This window comes from Betta splendens, chromosome 4 (genome assembly GCF_900634795.4).
Source record: "Betta splendens chromosome 4, fBetSpl5.4, whole genome shotgun sequence".
Taxonomy (NCBI): domain Eukaryota; kingdom Metazoa; phylum Chordata; class Actinopteri; order Anabantiformes; family Osphronemidae; genus Betta; species Betta splendens.
Genome location: NC_040884.2, coordinates 29,906,785 through 29,924,738, shown reverse-complemented (window position 1 = coordinate 29,924,738; position 17,954 = coordinate 29,906,785). Strand labels below are relative to the sequence as shown.

At 38.3% G+C, this 17,954-nt stretch overlaps 1 protein-coding gene across 2 annotated transcripts in view; it reads left to right on the top strand.

Moving 5' to 3' along the window:
* tgfbr3 (transforming growth factor, beta receptor III) overlaps positions 1-16,850 on the top strand; it is a 65,811-nt gene extending 48,961 nt beyond the window's left edge. For both annotated transcript variants that reach the window (XM_029146273.3, XM_029146272.3), the window contains exons 15-18: positions 3,477-3,533; positions 3,790-3,834; positions 3,993-4,100; positions 13,254-16,850. In XM_029146273.3, coding sequence (XP_029002106.1) covers positions 3,477-3,533; positions 3,790-3,834; positions 3,993-4,100; positions 13,254-13,372 — 329 coding nt within the window. In that variant the 3' untranslated portion in view covers positions 13,373-16,850. The remainder of the gene's footprint in view (positions 1-3,476; positions 3,534-3,789; positions 3,835-3,992; positions 4,101-13,253) is intronic.
* Positions 16,851-17,954: the final 1,104 nt, after the last annotated feature.

Below are 17,954 nucleotides of genomic sequence, written 5' to 3'. Positions count from 1 at the left end.
GCGTAGATGTCTGTTTACACTGATCATACATACACAAGTGTGTGTTTCAGGGTGTGTATACACTAGCACATAATTCAATATGGTACGGGGGAGTGTGCTAACACTGAGGTCCAGTCCAGAGAACTGGACTGGACCTCAGTCCATGCTGAGGGAAAAGTGGAAAAAGGAGAATCATACAGCACCAAGCTACAGTTGTTTTCACTTATTGTAGTTTCCTTCGTTGTGGTCCCTTCCCACTAGAGTCTTGGGAGAGTGTACAGTGTGTGAGGCGAGGGTTGGGCCCCTCGTCAGCTTTGGGAGTAAAGCCAAGGCCTAAAGACCACTTGATGATCACTTGTTTAGTCACTCATTCAATTACTTAGCATATCACAAAGTCCCAGGCTACGAGTTGAATCAGAGGGAAGGACCAGTCTGGAGGTGGGCCTGAGGTCACTGCTATCACATTTTACTAATTATGACCTAATGCCCATGTACCTAATGTACAGTGTAGTGGACTGTTTTTCAATGCAACAGTTCCTCTGAGCAATGACAGCAACTAAAGATCAGCAGACAGTTTGAGGTTTTATTGGCACGTCAAAAACATCTTGATTGTTCTGAAAGCTCCACTGCTGTAGGAACTTGAGGGCTAAACACCCACCCTTCACGACAGTAAGCTTGTAATATGTCACAAAATTCTTGAAGTAGCAGATTCGTGGCCAATCATGTCTGATGAGTTGTCTAGTTCCACACAGGTGTATGGGGTGCCGAATGTAAAAGGAGCACCTATAACTAGTTTTTTCACATTTAACTAAATGACATAACATGTTTTCTCACATTTAGTTAAATGTGCAAAAGTCTAAATGTTAAATGTAAATGTTAAATGTAAATGTTAAATGATCGAACTGAATATTTAAGTAGTCTCCACCCCCTATGATCCTAGATCATTGACGCGGACTCAAACACATCAAACAGTACGCATAGCTCCGCCCACATCTGACTCTGGATCGGTGCACGAAAATACTGGAGAGAAGCCTGAAGCCGAAGCCATCATGGCCGCCAGCTCCGACTCCCTCCCATTGGGGGAGATTAAACGGGCTGTAACGGCAGGTGTGCGGGCTGAGGCTTCGCTTCAAACTGCTGTTCTGTCGTAAAGACCATTAATGGGGAGTTAAGTAGGTTTAAATAGAATATTTCTGTGGCGCCGATGGAGAATTAGTTGGCTAACTATACTAGCTAGCCGAAGTTACGTCCAGGCTAAAAACTACATTTTCCAGATCAGAAGTGGGCGGGGTTTGCGCGCACTGTTTGAGGTGATTGAGTTCGCGTGTCTGATCTTAGACCAGCGCTGTTTGAGGGTAGGGGTGGAGTCTACTTGCACATTCATGAATATTCAGCTTACACTCGGCGAACATTTAACATTTACATTTAACATTTACATTTAACATTTACATTTAACATTTAACATTTACATTTAACATTTACATTTAGACTTTTGCACATTTAACTAAATGTGAGAAATCATGTGTCATTTAGTTAAATGTGAGAAAACTAGTTATACTGTAGGTGCTCCTTTTACATTCGGCACCCCATACAGGTGGAGCTACAGTAAAACATGCATTTAGTTAGTAAGTTTTCACATACTGTCTCACTTGCTTCATTCTTAAATAATATATCCGTAAATATATTTGTCCTCTTCCACAATATTATAAGATATTGTACATAGACAGATACAGCATAAGTTTGAATTTTAAGAAATTGTCATTTAGTTTTTTTATTATTTTCTAACATTCATAATAATCAGCTATTTTATTACTGTATACTGGACTCTGAGGAGTTAAAGGATTTGTTCTTAACTTTTATTTTGACATTGGAAGACTGTGTAGATGCAGTCATCTTTAAACCAGTGCCAGTGTTGATGTTATAGAACCTGCTGAAAATATTGGTGTACTGAGACCATTAAATGTGGAGTAATGAGTGAGAGTAAGCTAAACTAGTTGAAAGTGGGCAGTGAGATGCACAGCTCACACCAATATCCCAGTGCACTGGGTTCATTTTCCATGGAGGAGATTAAGTCAACACACATTTGCAATAAACATCGTGAAAAAAGGAACTAAATTTCAAAGGCTGTGCTTTCTAACACAAAGGCATCTTTCATGGTAGGATGGCAAACAAAACAGATCTTTTCAAGGGCCACAATTCTGCACTGGACAGGTTCCCAAAGACCTAAAGCTGATCTACAAATCAGAGAAGGACATTTGTAGCCAGCATGGAAAAACATAACAGCTCATAAGCCCAGCCATCACATGTATATTTATAGCTTCACGGCCTTAATAAAGTTTATTCTGATTTTATAGATCAGGTAACATTCAGGAAAAGTTGAACAGCATCATTTATTTGAGAGCTTGGCAGTATAGATTATATATGTAATTACACCATCTATGTAATAAAGTGTACCATGCAAGTGAATATGTTCACCCTCACCTGCAATACTCTAATATTCTACTTAATTAAATAAATGACCTCAGAGGTCTCAGCTCCCCATGAGGAAATGTCAAAGTTGAACCAAAAACAAAAGAGCTTTTACAAAGGAGTGCTTTGTCATCCATCGCAAGCAACCTTACGTAAACAAATGATGAGATGTTGAGATGTCAGCAGTTACGGAAGAGTACAGAGTTACAGAGTACTGGCTGGTTATGTTGAAGTAGGCGACTTACTGTAAGACTCTTTGCAAAGTGTGTTTTCCTATAGACGTCAAGGCATTATTTGAAATGGTACATTTAATTTTCTACTCGACAACTACGGTTGACAACTATTTTTGTTCAAAAGAGATCTTTTTTAGTTCAGCTCTTCATCTCTCTTCTGTCTGTTACACTGAAAGTGTCAAACCACTTTCTGCATTCTTAGTATAACAGGTCATAAAGGACAGATAAAACTGGAGCGTTGGGGGGTGGAGCATGGCAGAGAGGACGTTCTCTGGCCGTCATCCCCTGTGAAATTAAAGTTCTCTGTGATGACCTGTCAGCATACATTATAAGAGAATAAAATTTAAAGGTGTTCCTTCCAAGAATAGCGGCCATTGTCCTGGAGCCTTAGACAGATCCCAGGCTCACTTCGGCCATACACAAGCTCCTTTATATTTTTTGTTAGGACATCATTACAGCTAATTTTGCTTTTTTGAGCTCTGGAGGGCCCGGAATAAATGGCTAAGCAGAACTGGTTATCCTTTAGGAAGATGTCAGCTTCCAGAATAGCTGCTCTTTCAGCATTTTCCTGGTTCAGGTTTCTGTATCACATTCCACAGAGAATTGCTAATCAACACACTGCAATAACTGCAATCCACAGACACTGGATGGTCTGTGGCTGACAGGCTTACTCCGAGCATGTATTGTGATATGTCTTCATTAAATAAAAAGTGTTTTATACTCTGCATCAATAAACACGATAAAAGCAAAAATGCATATACTGTTTGTATATAACGATACATATTTTTTTTGCAGGCACTTCTACATACAAACCGCTTCCAGGTCCACATGGTCCCCCAAATATTGATTACAGTAAGTTACTGTAATGTCAGTCATGTAATAGTCTCACTAATTGTATTTCTCTGCTCCAATAAGATAGGAAGAACATTAGAATTATTAGGTTTTTTTGTATTTATATATAGGGTAAACTTGTAAATAAATAATTTGGGCTTTAGACTTTGGTCTCATCATATGCCCTAAATTTATTGTCTGTGTATCAAAATGATCATAAAACACACAGAACATGATTTTCAAGCAAACATACAGTAAATGATGTTTTGTTTTGTAGTTACGCCTAAGGAGCCCATCGATCCACGTAAATTTCCTGATGATCGTAAGTTGTCTTACTGAAATGTCATATTGTACAGTACAGTGTGATATTCTGCTTCAGTTAACAGGAGAGAAGTCTGTTTTGGTTGTTTCAAAATGTTTTGTACATGTCAATTTGTGGAGTTGACATATTTATTACATTTTCTGTTTTTTCTCCTCCAGGAACACTGTTCTTGCTGGACACTCCAACAGTGGTGGGAATCGCCTTTGCAGCATTTGTTATAGGGGCTCTGTTGACTGGAGCCCTGTGGTTTATCTACTCGCACACAGGTAGGTCCTTTACCTGCGGCTCATCGGACACAGCTCAACTCTCTGTGTTAGTTAATGAAAAGATAGGAATGGAATGTTCAATCATCTCTATGCCAGAAATGCGCCTCTTGGATTGCCAGACATCCTGCTGCTGACAGAGGCCAGTTCACAATAACGTATTGACTCCTCTACTGTAAATATATCCTGTTGGGGAGCAGCGAGAGCTCCTCTCTTTCCTGCTTTTGACTGTTTTTCGGGGCTGCGGAGTGGTCAGCAAATATTCTCAGTACAATGACTGGAGACCAGTTGGAAATTCCCCTTGTTGGGTTTAGTGGGCGCTCACAGGAAAAGACACACAATCTGTTCATTAGATGCCAAGACCTTCCCCATCATCCCCAGCATGCCGACCCCAGTTCACCCCTGAGAGGAAGTGCACTCCCAGCAGTTCACCACCACATGGAGCTGCCCTGTATGCATTTTGCCCTCAGTGTTCAAAGGGTGATTGGCTATGCCACTGACCCGTTGCACCATCTCTGATGTGTTCTTAGTCTATGCTCTTTGTGTTAATGGGGTCAGGATGTTTGAGGTTAGAAGCTTAGCTTTCTGAAAATAAAACAGTGTGAGTGTTTCGCTTCATGCAATTTACAGTTTGGAAGGTCATTTGGCACTTGGGCCAAAGTCGTAGAGCTGGTAGCTTCAAGCAGTCTGGATACTTTTGAACTGTTTTAGATATAGAAACCGTTTAAATCAGACAAAGTTACCTTTAAAAATGTCGACTGGACAGAATTTCATTGAGCAGGAAAGATCAGCTGTCAGATTTTAGTACCCTTATCTTCGTCACAATATTTCCATTGGCGGCCCTATAGAAAGTCCCTGTAGTCAAGCTGAAGTCACCATTAGTCAAATTTGTGAAATGTTAAAAAAACTGTCTTTAAATGTCTTTAAAACTAAACATGCTACAAAACTACAAGTTTCTGCCTCTGTACCTATCTGTCAAATCTGTCTTTTTTGAGAGATAATCTATTGTCTCTCAAAAGGTTTGATTTGTCCAAACTTGTATTGACCTAATTATAATGTTTTTGACAGTAAGCATTTACATTTCTCACTTTGGTAGATTCAAAATGCTAGTGTACAACCTTTGTCAAAGCAATGGTTTTCTTTCAAGTGTGTCACACCAGTAGGAAACACTAACACTTTCCACTGATAATTCTGCTTTCCTTTCCCAAATTAAAAACATAACTGGGCACACTGCCCTCAGCAGACACTTAGTGTCAACCTGAACAATGTTTCCTATCTATCTGGAGTAAGTAAGTCGCACGTTAGAAACACTAAAGCATTAAATGTTGGAAATACTGTTCTGGTGTTCAAGATACACTAAATTGTTTCCAAGTCTGTAGCAACTGATAGTTTACATACACAGAATTTTTCCGAGTCATAAAAGCGCCATTTATCTCCCCTATCAATAAAGATAATATTGGACTTATATTCCCCAATGCAGATGAGATGGATCCAGGTCCCTTTGGTTTGTGGAGTGCTTGGTCCTGTGAGGAAAGGACTGCTGGCAGCTCAGCTCGGTTAAACATTAGCAGAACTCAGGGGCTCAGAGAAGGGAAACAGAATCTGTGGACACTTACAGTGTCTGTCATGCTTGCATGAATTTCCACAGACAAACGCTACTTCGAGCACACACTGAACTGGGTACATCTTACTACTTTTTCATGAGTGATGAAGCTATAGTATGAAGCAACCAAGGGAAGGTTTCAGCAGCTGTGGCCAAAAATTCAAATTAAACTGAGTCTTGGATCAGTTTCAATAGCTGTTCTCTGTCTTTCATAGATATTATTGTAAACAAATGCAGGCACTTTTTTATGTGCCCCATCATTTAACTATCAAATCCCGACATTATAAAAAAATAAAAATGCTTAGACAGACATAGAACAATAAACCATTCAGTGGTTTGAGCTCCAGTCAGAAGGCCCTGTATTGTGTTTGTTCTGCATTATCTACTAAAGCTAGGCTAATTGACTCCAGAACTCAAAAGAAACTAGAAAAAGTAATTTCTCGAGAAATTACGTGGGAGAGCTGATCTGCTGCCGCAACGATGACAAACGCTGATTAAGCTGCTGACGTCAAAAAGTTGACTACGGCAAAACGATGAAAACGATGAAAACGAGAAAACGTTGACAAAGATTAAAACGATGACAAAAGATGGCGATTAAAAAGATGATGATTAAAAAGATGACCAAGGTCATACTATGACAATATTAAAGAGATGACAATGATTCAAAAGTTGACCACGTTTAAAATATTAAAAAGTTGACCAAGGTGCATTGTTGACAATCATAAATAAGCTGACTATCTTTTTGATTTGAAGAAAGTATTTGTAAATAATTACCTAACTGTGTAATAGTTTAATAACTAGTAGAAATTTACCAGTCAGAAACAAAGATCTTGCCATTTAAGGTAATAAATTACATTGGTGCTTTTATTTTGAAAGGATTTAGAGGTTGTGTGTGGGCGATTACTAAACTATAAAATAGTCATTAGATAGTCATAGTTTATCATTCAATAGCAAGAATAGCCCTATTAAAGCAAAAGATTTAGATTTAGCCCTTTCAGAATAAAAGCAACCCTAATAAGTTTGAGTGTCTATTTACTGAACTCTAAAGTAGTCCCCATTAACGATTGGTAAGTATTCAGAACCACAAATTTTTAATCAATCTTGCCATTAAAGGTAATAAATTGTAATTGGTGCTTTTATTTTGAAAAGGATTTAGAGGAAATGTGTGGGGGTAATAGCATAACTGTCAATTAGTCTTTAATTACCCATTAATAATCATAATTACCCATTCAAAGGCAAAAACAGTGCAGTTAAAGCTAATAATTGGCATTGGTGCTTTTATTTTGAAAGGATGTAGAGGAAGCACGTGTGGGTAATTACTAAACTGTTAATCTATCTTTAAATAGTCATAATTACCCATCTAAAAGCAGAAATATTGCTATTAAAGCTAATTATTTGGCTTGGTGCTTTTTATTTTGAAAGGATTTAGAGGAAGTGTGTGCTTAATTACCACACAATCCAATAGTGTAGTTGAGTAATCAGTAATAAGCATGGAACTGCTGTCTACACTGAGCATCAGGAGTTTGACCTGTCAGTGAAATCTGCAGCTGCGCCGTCGCCATGGAGACGAAAGGCGGGAAAATCAGGCTCACTCTGCTCTGTAAAAGCAGAGTTTCACCCTGTATAAACAGGCTTGTTCCAGCTAAACCATAATAGATATCACAAAAATTATTTCATTTTACGAGTCCCAAGTCTTCAATGAGCAAATGGTGTGAATTTTATGTTTGAGGACAAATGTTTGTAGCCGCAGTCGCAATTTCAAAATACTTCTCCTCTTGTTTTTCTCCCCAGACGTCTGCCGAAAATTATCATTAGAGTTAATGGAGAAATCCAGGATCTCTCTGCGCTTTGAGGTTGATAGCGACTAAAGTATACGTCTGAGAGTATAGCCAGACATATCATTAGAAAGAAGACAAGTATGACTACGATTTAGTGAAATAATTACGTTGATAGAGTGAAAATTGTGTCCGTAGTGACGAGTTAAAGACAGAAGTTCTATCTTAAAAAAACGTCCCCTCGCACTCTGGCTGTGACATCACGCACTCTAAATAACGCAATACACACTAATGGAAAAGCTGAAAATTTAACGAAAACCACACCATATTTAAACGCTCACAAGTCGAAAACTATAAAAGATACGAGGACGCTGATTTACACGGAGAACGCTGAAAGATGATAGACGCTTTTGACGTTGAAATGACGTTTTCTACGCCAAAGTATGACGATGACAGAAGCTGACGAAAAGAGGCAAGTTGACAAAAAGTTGAACGATGATTCCCATAGACGACCATTATAAAAAAACGACGAAAAAACGTTGAATAACGTTAAAAGTTGAAAAGCTGAAAATGTGAAAAGTAATAGCCCCCATCCCCTAAAGACGACACACGTTTAGAAAGTTGAACGGCGATTCTACGACGAAGCGTTGAGACGATGAAAGCGACCGAAAAACGGGGCGAAATAATAAGAATAATAATAAAGAGCGAAGATATCAATAGTGTGAGAGCTGTTCAGCTCTCCCACTAACTAGAAAAAGTAATTTCTCGAGAAATTACGTGGGAGAGCTGATCTGCTGCCGCAACGATGACAAACGCTGATTAAGCTGCTGACGTCAAAAAGTTGACTACGGCAAAACGATGAAAACGATGAAAACGAGAAAACGTTGACAAAGATTAAAACGATGACAAAAGATGGCGATTAAAAAAATGATGATTAAAAATATGACCAAGGTCATACTATGACAATATTAAAGAGATGACAATGATTCAAAAGTTGACCACGGTTAAAAGATGTCAAAGATTAAAAAGTTGACCAAGGGGCATTGTTGACAATCATAAATAAGCTGACTATCTTTTTGATTTGAAGAAAAGTATTTGTAAATAATTACCTAACTGTGTAATATTTTAATAACTAGTAGAAATTTACCAGTCAGAAACAAAAGTCTTGCCATTTAAGGTAATAAATTACATTGGTTGCTTTTATTTTGAAAGGATTTAGAGGTTGTGTGTGGGCAATTACTAAATTATAAAATAGTCATTAGATAGTCATAATTTATCATTCAATAGCAAAGAATAGCCCTATTAAAGCAAAAGATTTAGATTTAGCCCTTTCAGAATAAAAGCACCCTAATAAGTTTGAGTGGCTATTTACTGAACTCTAAAGTAGTCCCATTAACGATTGGTAATATTCAGAACCACAAATTTTTTTTAATCAATCTTGCCATTAAAGGTAATAAATTGTAATTGGTGCTTTTATTTTGAAAGGATTTAGAGGAAATGTGTGGGGGGTAATAGCGTAACTGTCAATTAGTCTTTAATTACCATTCAAAGGCAAAAACAGTGGCAGTTAAAGCTAATAATTGGCATTGGTGCTTTATTTTGAAAGGATGTAGAGGAAGCACGTGTGGGTAATTACTAAACTGTTAATCTATCTTTAAATAGTCATAATTACCCATCCTAAAAGTTGAAATAATGCTATTAAAGCTAATTATTTGGCTTGGTGCTTTTATTTTGAAAGGATTTAGAGGAAGTGTGTGCTTAATTAATACACAATCCAATAGTGTAGTTGAGTAATCAGTAATAAGCATGGAACTGCTGTCTACACTGAGCATCAGCAGTTTGACCTGTCAGTCAAATCTGCAGCTGCGCCGTCGCCATGGAGACGAAAGGCGGGAAAATCAGGCTCACTCTGCTCTGTAAAAGCAGAGTTTCACCCTGTATAAACAGGCTTGTTCCAGCTAAAACCATGATAGTTATCACAAAAATTATTTCATTTTACGAGTCCCAAGGCCTTCAATGAGCAAATGGTGTGAATTTTATGTTTAAGGACAAAAGCTTGTAGCCACAGTCGCAATTTCAAAATATGTCTCCCTCTGTTTTTTTTCCCCAGACGTCTGCCGAAAATTATCATTAGAGTCAATGGGAGAATTTCGGGATCTCTCTGCGCTTTTGAGGTTGATAGCGACTAAAGTATAGGTCTGAGGGTATTCCAGACACATCATTAGAAAGAAGACAAGTATGACTACGATTTAGTGAAGTACTTATGTTGATAGAGTAAAAATTGTGGCTGTAGTGACGAGTTAGAGACAGAAGTTCTGTCTTAAAAAAGCGCACCTTCTCACTGTAGCTGTGACATCACGCACTCTAACAGAGCCAATACACACTAATGGAAAAAGCTGAAAATTTAACAAAAACCACACGATATTTTTAAACGCTCACAAGTCGAAAACTATAAAAGATACGAGGATGCTGATTTACACGGAGAACGTTGAAAGATGATAGACGCTTTTGACGTTAAAATGACGTTTCTACGCCAAAGTATGACGATGATAGACGCTGATGAAAAGAGGGAAGTTGACAGAAAGTTGAACGATGATTCCCATAGACGACCATTATAAAAAAACGACGGAAAACGTTGAATAATGTTAAAAGTTGAAAAGCTGAAAACGTGAAAAGTAATAGCCTGCATCGTCTAACGATGACGCACGTTTAGAACGTTGAACGATGATTCTGCGATGAAGCGTTGAGAAGTAGATAGCGACCGAAAAACGGGGTGAAATAATAAGAATAATAACTAGAAAAAGTAATTTCTCGAGAAATTACGTGGGAGAGCTGATCTGCTGCCGCAACGATGACAAACGCTGATTAAGCTGCTGACGTCAAAAAGTTGACTACGGCAAAACGATGAAAACGATGAAAACGAGAAAACGTTGACAAAGATTAAAACGATGACAAAAGATGGCGATTAAAAAAATGATGATTAAAAATATGACCAAGGTCATACTATGACAATATTAAAGAGATGACAATGATTCAAAAGTTGACCACGGTTAAAAGATGTCAAAGATTAAAAGTTGACCAAGGGGCATTGTTGACAATCATAAATAAGCTGACTATCTTTTTGATTTGAAGAAAGTATTTGGTAAATAATTACCTAACTGTGTAATATTTTAATAACTAGTAGAAATTTACCAGTCAGAAACAAAAATCTTGCCATTTAAGGTAATAAATTACATTGGTGCTTTTATTTTGAAAGGATTTAGAGGTTGTGTGTGGGCAATTACTAAATTATAAAATAGTCATTAGATAGTCATAATTTATCATTCAATAGCAAGAATAGCCCTATTAAAGCAAAAGATTTAGATTTAGCCCTTTCAGAATAAAAGCACCCTAATAAGTTTGAGTGGCTATTTACTGAACTCTAAAGTAGTCCCATTAACGATTTGGTAAGTATTCAGAACCACAAATTTTTTTAATCAATCTTGCCATTAAAGGTAATAAATTGTAATTGGTGCTTTATTTTGAAAGGATTTAGAGGAAATGTGTGGGGGGTAATAGCGTAACTGTCAATTAGTCTTTAATTACCCATTCAAAGGCAAAAAACAGTGCAGTTAAAGCTAATAATTGGCATTGGTGCTTTTATTTGAAAGGATGTAGAGGAAGCACGTGTGGGTAATTACTAAACTGTTAATCTATCTTTAAATAGTCATAATTACCCATCTAAAAGTTGAAATAATGCTATTAAAGCTAATTATTTGGCTTGGTGCTTTTATTTTGAAAGGATTTAGAGGAAGTGTGTGCTTAATTAATACACAATCCAATAGTGTAGTTGAGTAATCAGTAATAAGCATGGAACTGCTGTCTACACTGAGCATCAGCAGTTTGACCTGTCAGTCAAATCTGCAGCGCGCCGTCGCCATGGAGATGAAAGGCGGGAAAATCAGGCTCACTCTGCTCTGTAAAAGCAGAGTTTCACCCTGTATAAACAGGCTTGTTCCAGCTAAACCATGATAGTTATCACAAAAATTATTTCATTTTACGAGTCCCAAGGCTTCAATGAGCAAATGGTGTGAATTTTATGTTTAAGGACAAAAGCTTGTAGCCACAGTCGCAATTTCAAAATATGTCTCCTCTGTTTTTTTCCCCAGACGTCTGCCGAAAATTATCATTAGAGTCAATGGGAGAATTTCGGGATCTCTCTGCGCTTTGAGGTTGATAGCGACTAAAGTATAGGTCTGAGGGTATATCCAGACACATCATTAGAAAGAAGACAAGTATGACTACGATTTAGTGAAGTACTTATGTTGATTAGAGTAAAAATTGTGGCTGTAGTGACGAGTTAGAGACAGAAGTTCTGTCTTAAAAAGCGCACCTTCTCACTGTAGCTGTGACATCACGCACTCTAGCAGAGCCAACACACACTAATGGAAAAGCTGAAAATTTAACAAAAACCACACGATATTTAAACGCTCACAAGTCGAAAACTATAAAAGATACGAGGATGCTGATTTACACGGAGAACGTTGAAAGATGATAGACGCTTTTGACGTTAAAATGACGTTTCTACGCCAAGTATGACGATGATAGACGCTGATGAAAAGAGGGAAGTTGACAGAAAGTTTGAACGATGATTCCATAGACGACCATTATAAAAAACGACGGAAAACGTTGAATAATGTTAAAAGTTGAAAAGCTTGAAAACGTGAAAAGTAATAGCCTGCATCGTCTAACGATGACGCACGTTTAGAACGTTGAACGATGATTCTGCGATGAAGCGTTGAGAAGTAGATAGCGACCGAAAAACGGGGCGAAATAATAAGAATAATAATAAAGAGCGAAGATATCAATAGTGTGAGAGCTGTTCAGCTCTCCCACTAATAAAGAGCGAAGATATCAATAGTGTGAGAGCTGTTCAGCTCTCCCACTAATAAAGAGCGAAGATATCAATAGTGTGAGAGCTGTTCAGCTCTCCCACTAATAATAAAGAGCGAAGATCTCAATAGTGTGAGAGCTGTTCAGCTCTCCCACTAATAAAGAGCGAAGATATCAATAGTGTGAGAGCTGTTCAGCTCTCCCACTAATAAAGAGCGAAGATATCAATAGTGTGAGAGCTGTTCAGCTCTCCCACTAATAATAAAGAGCGAAGATCTCAATAGTGTGAGAGCTGTTCAGCTCTCCCACTAATAAAGAGCGAAGATATCAATAGTGTGAGAGCTGTTCAGCTCTCCCACTAATTAACTCCATGTAAAGTAAACCTTCTTGTGTCTTTCAAGAAGGACGTGACCAGTTGTTTTAGGCTTGCTGGAGGTGACATCTTCTGGGGTCCAGCAGTGAAAAGCACTACGTAAATCTGTGGAAGATTATGCTTGAAGATGGTAAACATTAGGGCAAATCAAGTGCAGACTTCCTCCCGTGTAACTGACCATTTGCCAGTTACTTTGTTCTGAAGAGAAAATAACCAGATAACATGTTGCTGCAGTTCAAGTTTATCCTGTTGAGTTTTTAGATTTATAGTTTAAGGTTTATGTCAAGGGTTCACGATTATAGTAAACGCTGGAAGATTTCCAGTAGGCTTTTTCCTGTAGAGCGTAAGAGCACAGAGAAGCAAAGGACGCTCCAGTCTCCAGCATCTAAACTGGCAGGTTAACTTTAAATCTAACCTCGTTTTGTCCTGTTGCTCCTTACTCCCTCTGTTTCTCTAATTTATATATGCATTTTCTCTCTCCATCTGGTCTAATCAACTCTTTCTCTTCCCTTCCTCTCCTGCTCTTTGTCTAGGTGAAACAGCTGGTGCACAGCAGGTCCAAAAGTCCCAACCTGTCTCGGAGAACAGCAGTGCAGCCCACAGCGTCGGCAGCACCCAAAGCACCCCCTGCTCCAGCAGCAGCACAGCGTAGCCCCCAATGAGCTGTACCGTGGTGCAGGAAAGGGCCTGACGGTTCACAGGGACTGGTTTTATCACTTCCTTGAATGAAAGGAAATTGTTAGGGCTGCGATAGAAAGAAAAACACAATGTATCCTATTGTTATTCTGTAAATCCCATCGTGCCACTATGTGTGTGCATGTACTGTCCTTATATTTCAGCGTGCAAGACCCAGCTTGGCAGCACAAAAGCTACACTAGTTAGCTTTTACTTACTTCCAATCCAAATGCTGTTATTTCCACCTACCCCTTGGTTTTGACCTTAAACAGTTTGATTTGGGATGTTTGTGACCAGCAGGTGTGGTCTCAACAGTGAGGAGAAGCAATAGCAGCGAGTCAGTTTAAGTGAGATGTTGATGGCTGGACTGTAACATGTTACTTAATGACATGCAAACCCTCAAGATGGTAGAGGAGCAATAGAACCACTAATAGGGCAGGGATGAATGTGCAGTATGAACAGGAGTCAGACAGATAATGACTCTTGAACTAGACAACGCAGTGTAATTAAAGAATGTATACAGAGTAAATGTCAAACAATGTGAAACTGAAATGTGAACGATAACATACTCATTTCATTTATTCTAACACACAAGACGGTCAAACGTATGTCACCTGTTAGGCTTAAGTCTCATTTTCATGTAGTACAGTAGACAGGGGCATTATGGATTCCTTAGTAGCTGTTAAAGAAATGATAAATCATTTTGGGAGATGTGTTTGTTTCCGTCCCAAGTATAGATGGAAAAGTTGGTTTCTCTCTCATTTGAGGGCATTAAGTGCAAACGCGCACTTTGAAAAAACACTTACCGGTATGTTTAAATGTTTTTAAGTAAACAGCTTTGTCACATTACATTCCTTCCTTTCTGTGAATTAAGTTAGATGGGATGTAAGTAGCTTAGCATAGTGTAAAGCTTGTAAGCAGGAAGAACCAAAACCAAGACTCTTTCCCCTCATTGGCTTTAAGTTGAGCACACTTTCTGTAGATCTTGTGTGTTGAGTGTAGGAGGAAAGACATTTTGGTGACGCTTAGTGCTATTAGTACCATTTAAGGCTACAGTATTTACAGTATGGTACTGTAGTATATACAGAGGCTAATTGCCTCCCTTCATCCCACAGACGTAGCAGTTGCGTCAGTCTTTAAATGGTTTATCCCTCCGGAATCAAACATTTTCCCCTACGGTAAATGTTGGTCCATATGTTGAAGACCTGTATATTTGTAAATATTGTAAAGATGTTGTGAGCGTGTGAGCAGGTTCATTATTTCATACTTCTGGGTTAGTCATTGGTCAGAAAAAAGTAGTTTCTCATTTTAAAATTAAATAAAACAGAAATGTCAAATGTTCAACAGAAATGTGTGTTAAAAGTTTTGAATATGGAAACTTAGGGACGTACAGTAGCTTCAGACTGACACTATGGTTTGGGGTAGCTGTAAAAAAATACCTTTGGCTTAAAGAGCACTATTTCCTTATTACTACAGAGTTTAAGAAAGTTTGGTGTTACTTATTTCACTTGTTCTGTAATAATCCTGGCACTGAGCGTGTGTTTGTAGCTGTAGCTGAAGCTCATGTTTGTGACACACCATGCGTACCCCACCGTTTCAGAGTGACGTGAATGTTTGCCATATTAACCTGTACGCGTTGTGTGGGAGTAGCTGAGGCTTAGATTTCAACCGTGTCTCTGGTAAAGAGTAGGATAAACAGAATGTAAATCTCTTTTATATGTAAACATGTATAAAGCTTTCTACAGAGGAAACAGAGTAAAAACATATATATTTGTGTATAAAATTATATTTTGGAATATATTTACCGAGATAAATTTATTGTTCTATGTGTGTAAGTACTGTGAACTGTGGACATCCTCATATATAACCATTTGTTGTGGATGATTCTTTTTTAAAAACTTTACCACATGTTTTATGACACATGTTCAAAAACATTTTTAATTATTTTTATTTATCACAAATCTATTATTACAAATTACATCAAAATTTTGGATGGTTTTACCAACTACAATGCATTTTTAAATGTTAATTTGATAATGAACAAGTTGTCATACAACATGCTATGAGTTTTTAATTAAGTACTGCAAGTATTACCAGCAGGTTATTTTTTTGTTGTGTTTTGTTTTATAATTATTTGAGTGGAAATTGTATTTTCCTACATGGTAATAATGACTCATTGCTGCACATGTTGTCAATTGATATAAATCATATTTTGGCAAAAAAATTAGTTAAGTTTATAAAGTTATATAAAGTTAATAAATCTGGAATCAACAACTGATATCATTGTAGTATTGATGCCTCCACTTCCACTACCACTGATTGTACAGCACTTTGACCAACTTTGGAAAACTTTTTTAAAAGTGCGCATGTGCTCACTTAGGGTGGAGGGAAGAAAACTAAATTCTCTCATTATGTTGTTGGAAACTCAACTGTTTTCAATAACACTTGAGAAATAATTGTCATATTGGAACCACTTGGTTTAGGACCAACATTAATATTGTTTGTTTTATTGGGCCTCCTTCCAGGTGTGTTCAGGCCAGAACTCAGTTAAAACCAGTAAAGAGGCAACAGTGACAGTGTTGGGCACCGCTGCTGTTGTCAAGCAGTGCCCAACAGTGCTGCATCCCACTGTATAGGCACGAGTCACTTAATAAAAGATCTATGTTTTGCTGTGTGGAAATGCACCACCACCTATAATTAGTGGCCGTTGTGGGATTAAAGCTTTCTGACATTCCTGTAGTTGTGTGGTTTTGCTTATCAACTGTGGCGAATCCCGTCTCCCCGTGTGTAATTATCCCCTCCACCCCTCCGTGTCAAGACTTGGAGCCCAGAGTTATGATCTGGATCTAATCTTCTCATTTGAGATAATTTGAGCATTTTCTTTCACTCGACCCAACAATACAATTCAGAGCTGCTGTTCAACATTCGCCATCAACATTCCTCTGCCTCCGTTACCCCTGTGCATTCTGGGTAAACATCCTGTCGCTTTTCACTTGTGCCACAAATAGAAAGAAGCAGGTATATGCTATGATCACAACAATGCCGCGTTGTTCCACTACGCCGACATGCTGATCCAATTAGAGTGAACAAATAAATCACATGAATGACTGTGTTTTTTAACCATTTAACTACCTCGTGTTTTTTGAATGTGCATTCTGTGTGTGTGTGCGTGCGTGCGTGCGTGTGTGTGCGCATGAGAATTTTCTCTGCTTCTTTGTTGTCTGTGGATGATGCCACAGTCCCAGTGTGGTTTTATTACAGTTCACATTTAATATTTTAATAATAAAGAGTGTAATGCTTCCTACAATGTTAACATTTATTTTTTTGGGGCCATGTACATGTGTAAAATCTTTGGTTCACTGTTATATCCTTTGGATTTTAAAGACTTTTATAGCTGGAAATACGCATGAACCGTGTAAACTTATTATGTCCAATAAATCTTCATGTTATACTCTTTATCTTTCATGTTGTTTTTCAGTCCATTTTAGGATACCCATTTGTGGATACCACCTTCATGGGCTTAGTCTTGAACAACACGCTGGAATAATGATGTTTTAGACTTTGGCCTGTTGCGGTGAAGTCATGACTGGTTTCTGGTGAGATCATAAATGATACAGACCATGTGGACCGCTGGCTGCAGGCTTTCAGGGGGAGACCACTAAGATAAGTGTAATGCATGAGTCCTCACCTCCTCTCCCTCTCAACCCGCGTCTTTGCTTTTGATTAGTGCTCTTTGGAGAGAACTAGAAGCCGCGTGTCTTGGACTAGAACGTAAGGTCTGTGATTACAGTATGAGAGAAAGAGGCCAAGACCTGATGGTGAGGCAGAGCTTCTCTGTGCCAGCACAGGTTTGTGCTGATTGGTCCACATGTTCCAGATCCTCCTGACCCCCTTAAGGCCTTTGTGATGTCATACTCTGTATCTGTATTGCCTTTTTTCCAACGCTGCCATCACTTATGTCTCGTCATATTGTGAGTCCCTTTCCAACTTATGACTAATTTAATAAAATTTGAAACAAATACTCATCCACCTCCTGAGTCATATTGTATTTTGTAATGTAAGTATTTTAATATTGAGTTGTCACATTTGGGAGCATGAGAGACCAAGTTGTTGTTTAACTTAATTCTGCACTTAATCCGTTTAGTCACTGATTAAGTCTGTCCCAGACAACGGTGCATGACCAACACAAGCTCCAATTAAAAGGGGCCTTTGGCTCCTTTGGGCTGACTGAGCACCAAGCACTGATGCTCAGGAGGGTAGACTAATTTTAAACAGACCTTCTGTCCTAAACTTGATTATCTGAGCTGGAGACTTTTGGCTGGTTTACAAGATCAGAGAGGGGTGTGACTGGCTGTGCACTGTCCCTGCGCTAACACGGGGTGACTACACTAATGTGGTGAGGAGTAACAGTACTGTACATCCAAGGAGCTGGGATGGGAACATGACATGAAGAGAGAGAGGAATGGAGCTTTCCTGAATCACGATCCGACGTGTTTATCCGAAAATGCTTCAAAATGGTCCCAATATGTATCACTGTAATTATGGTATTTTTATATTGA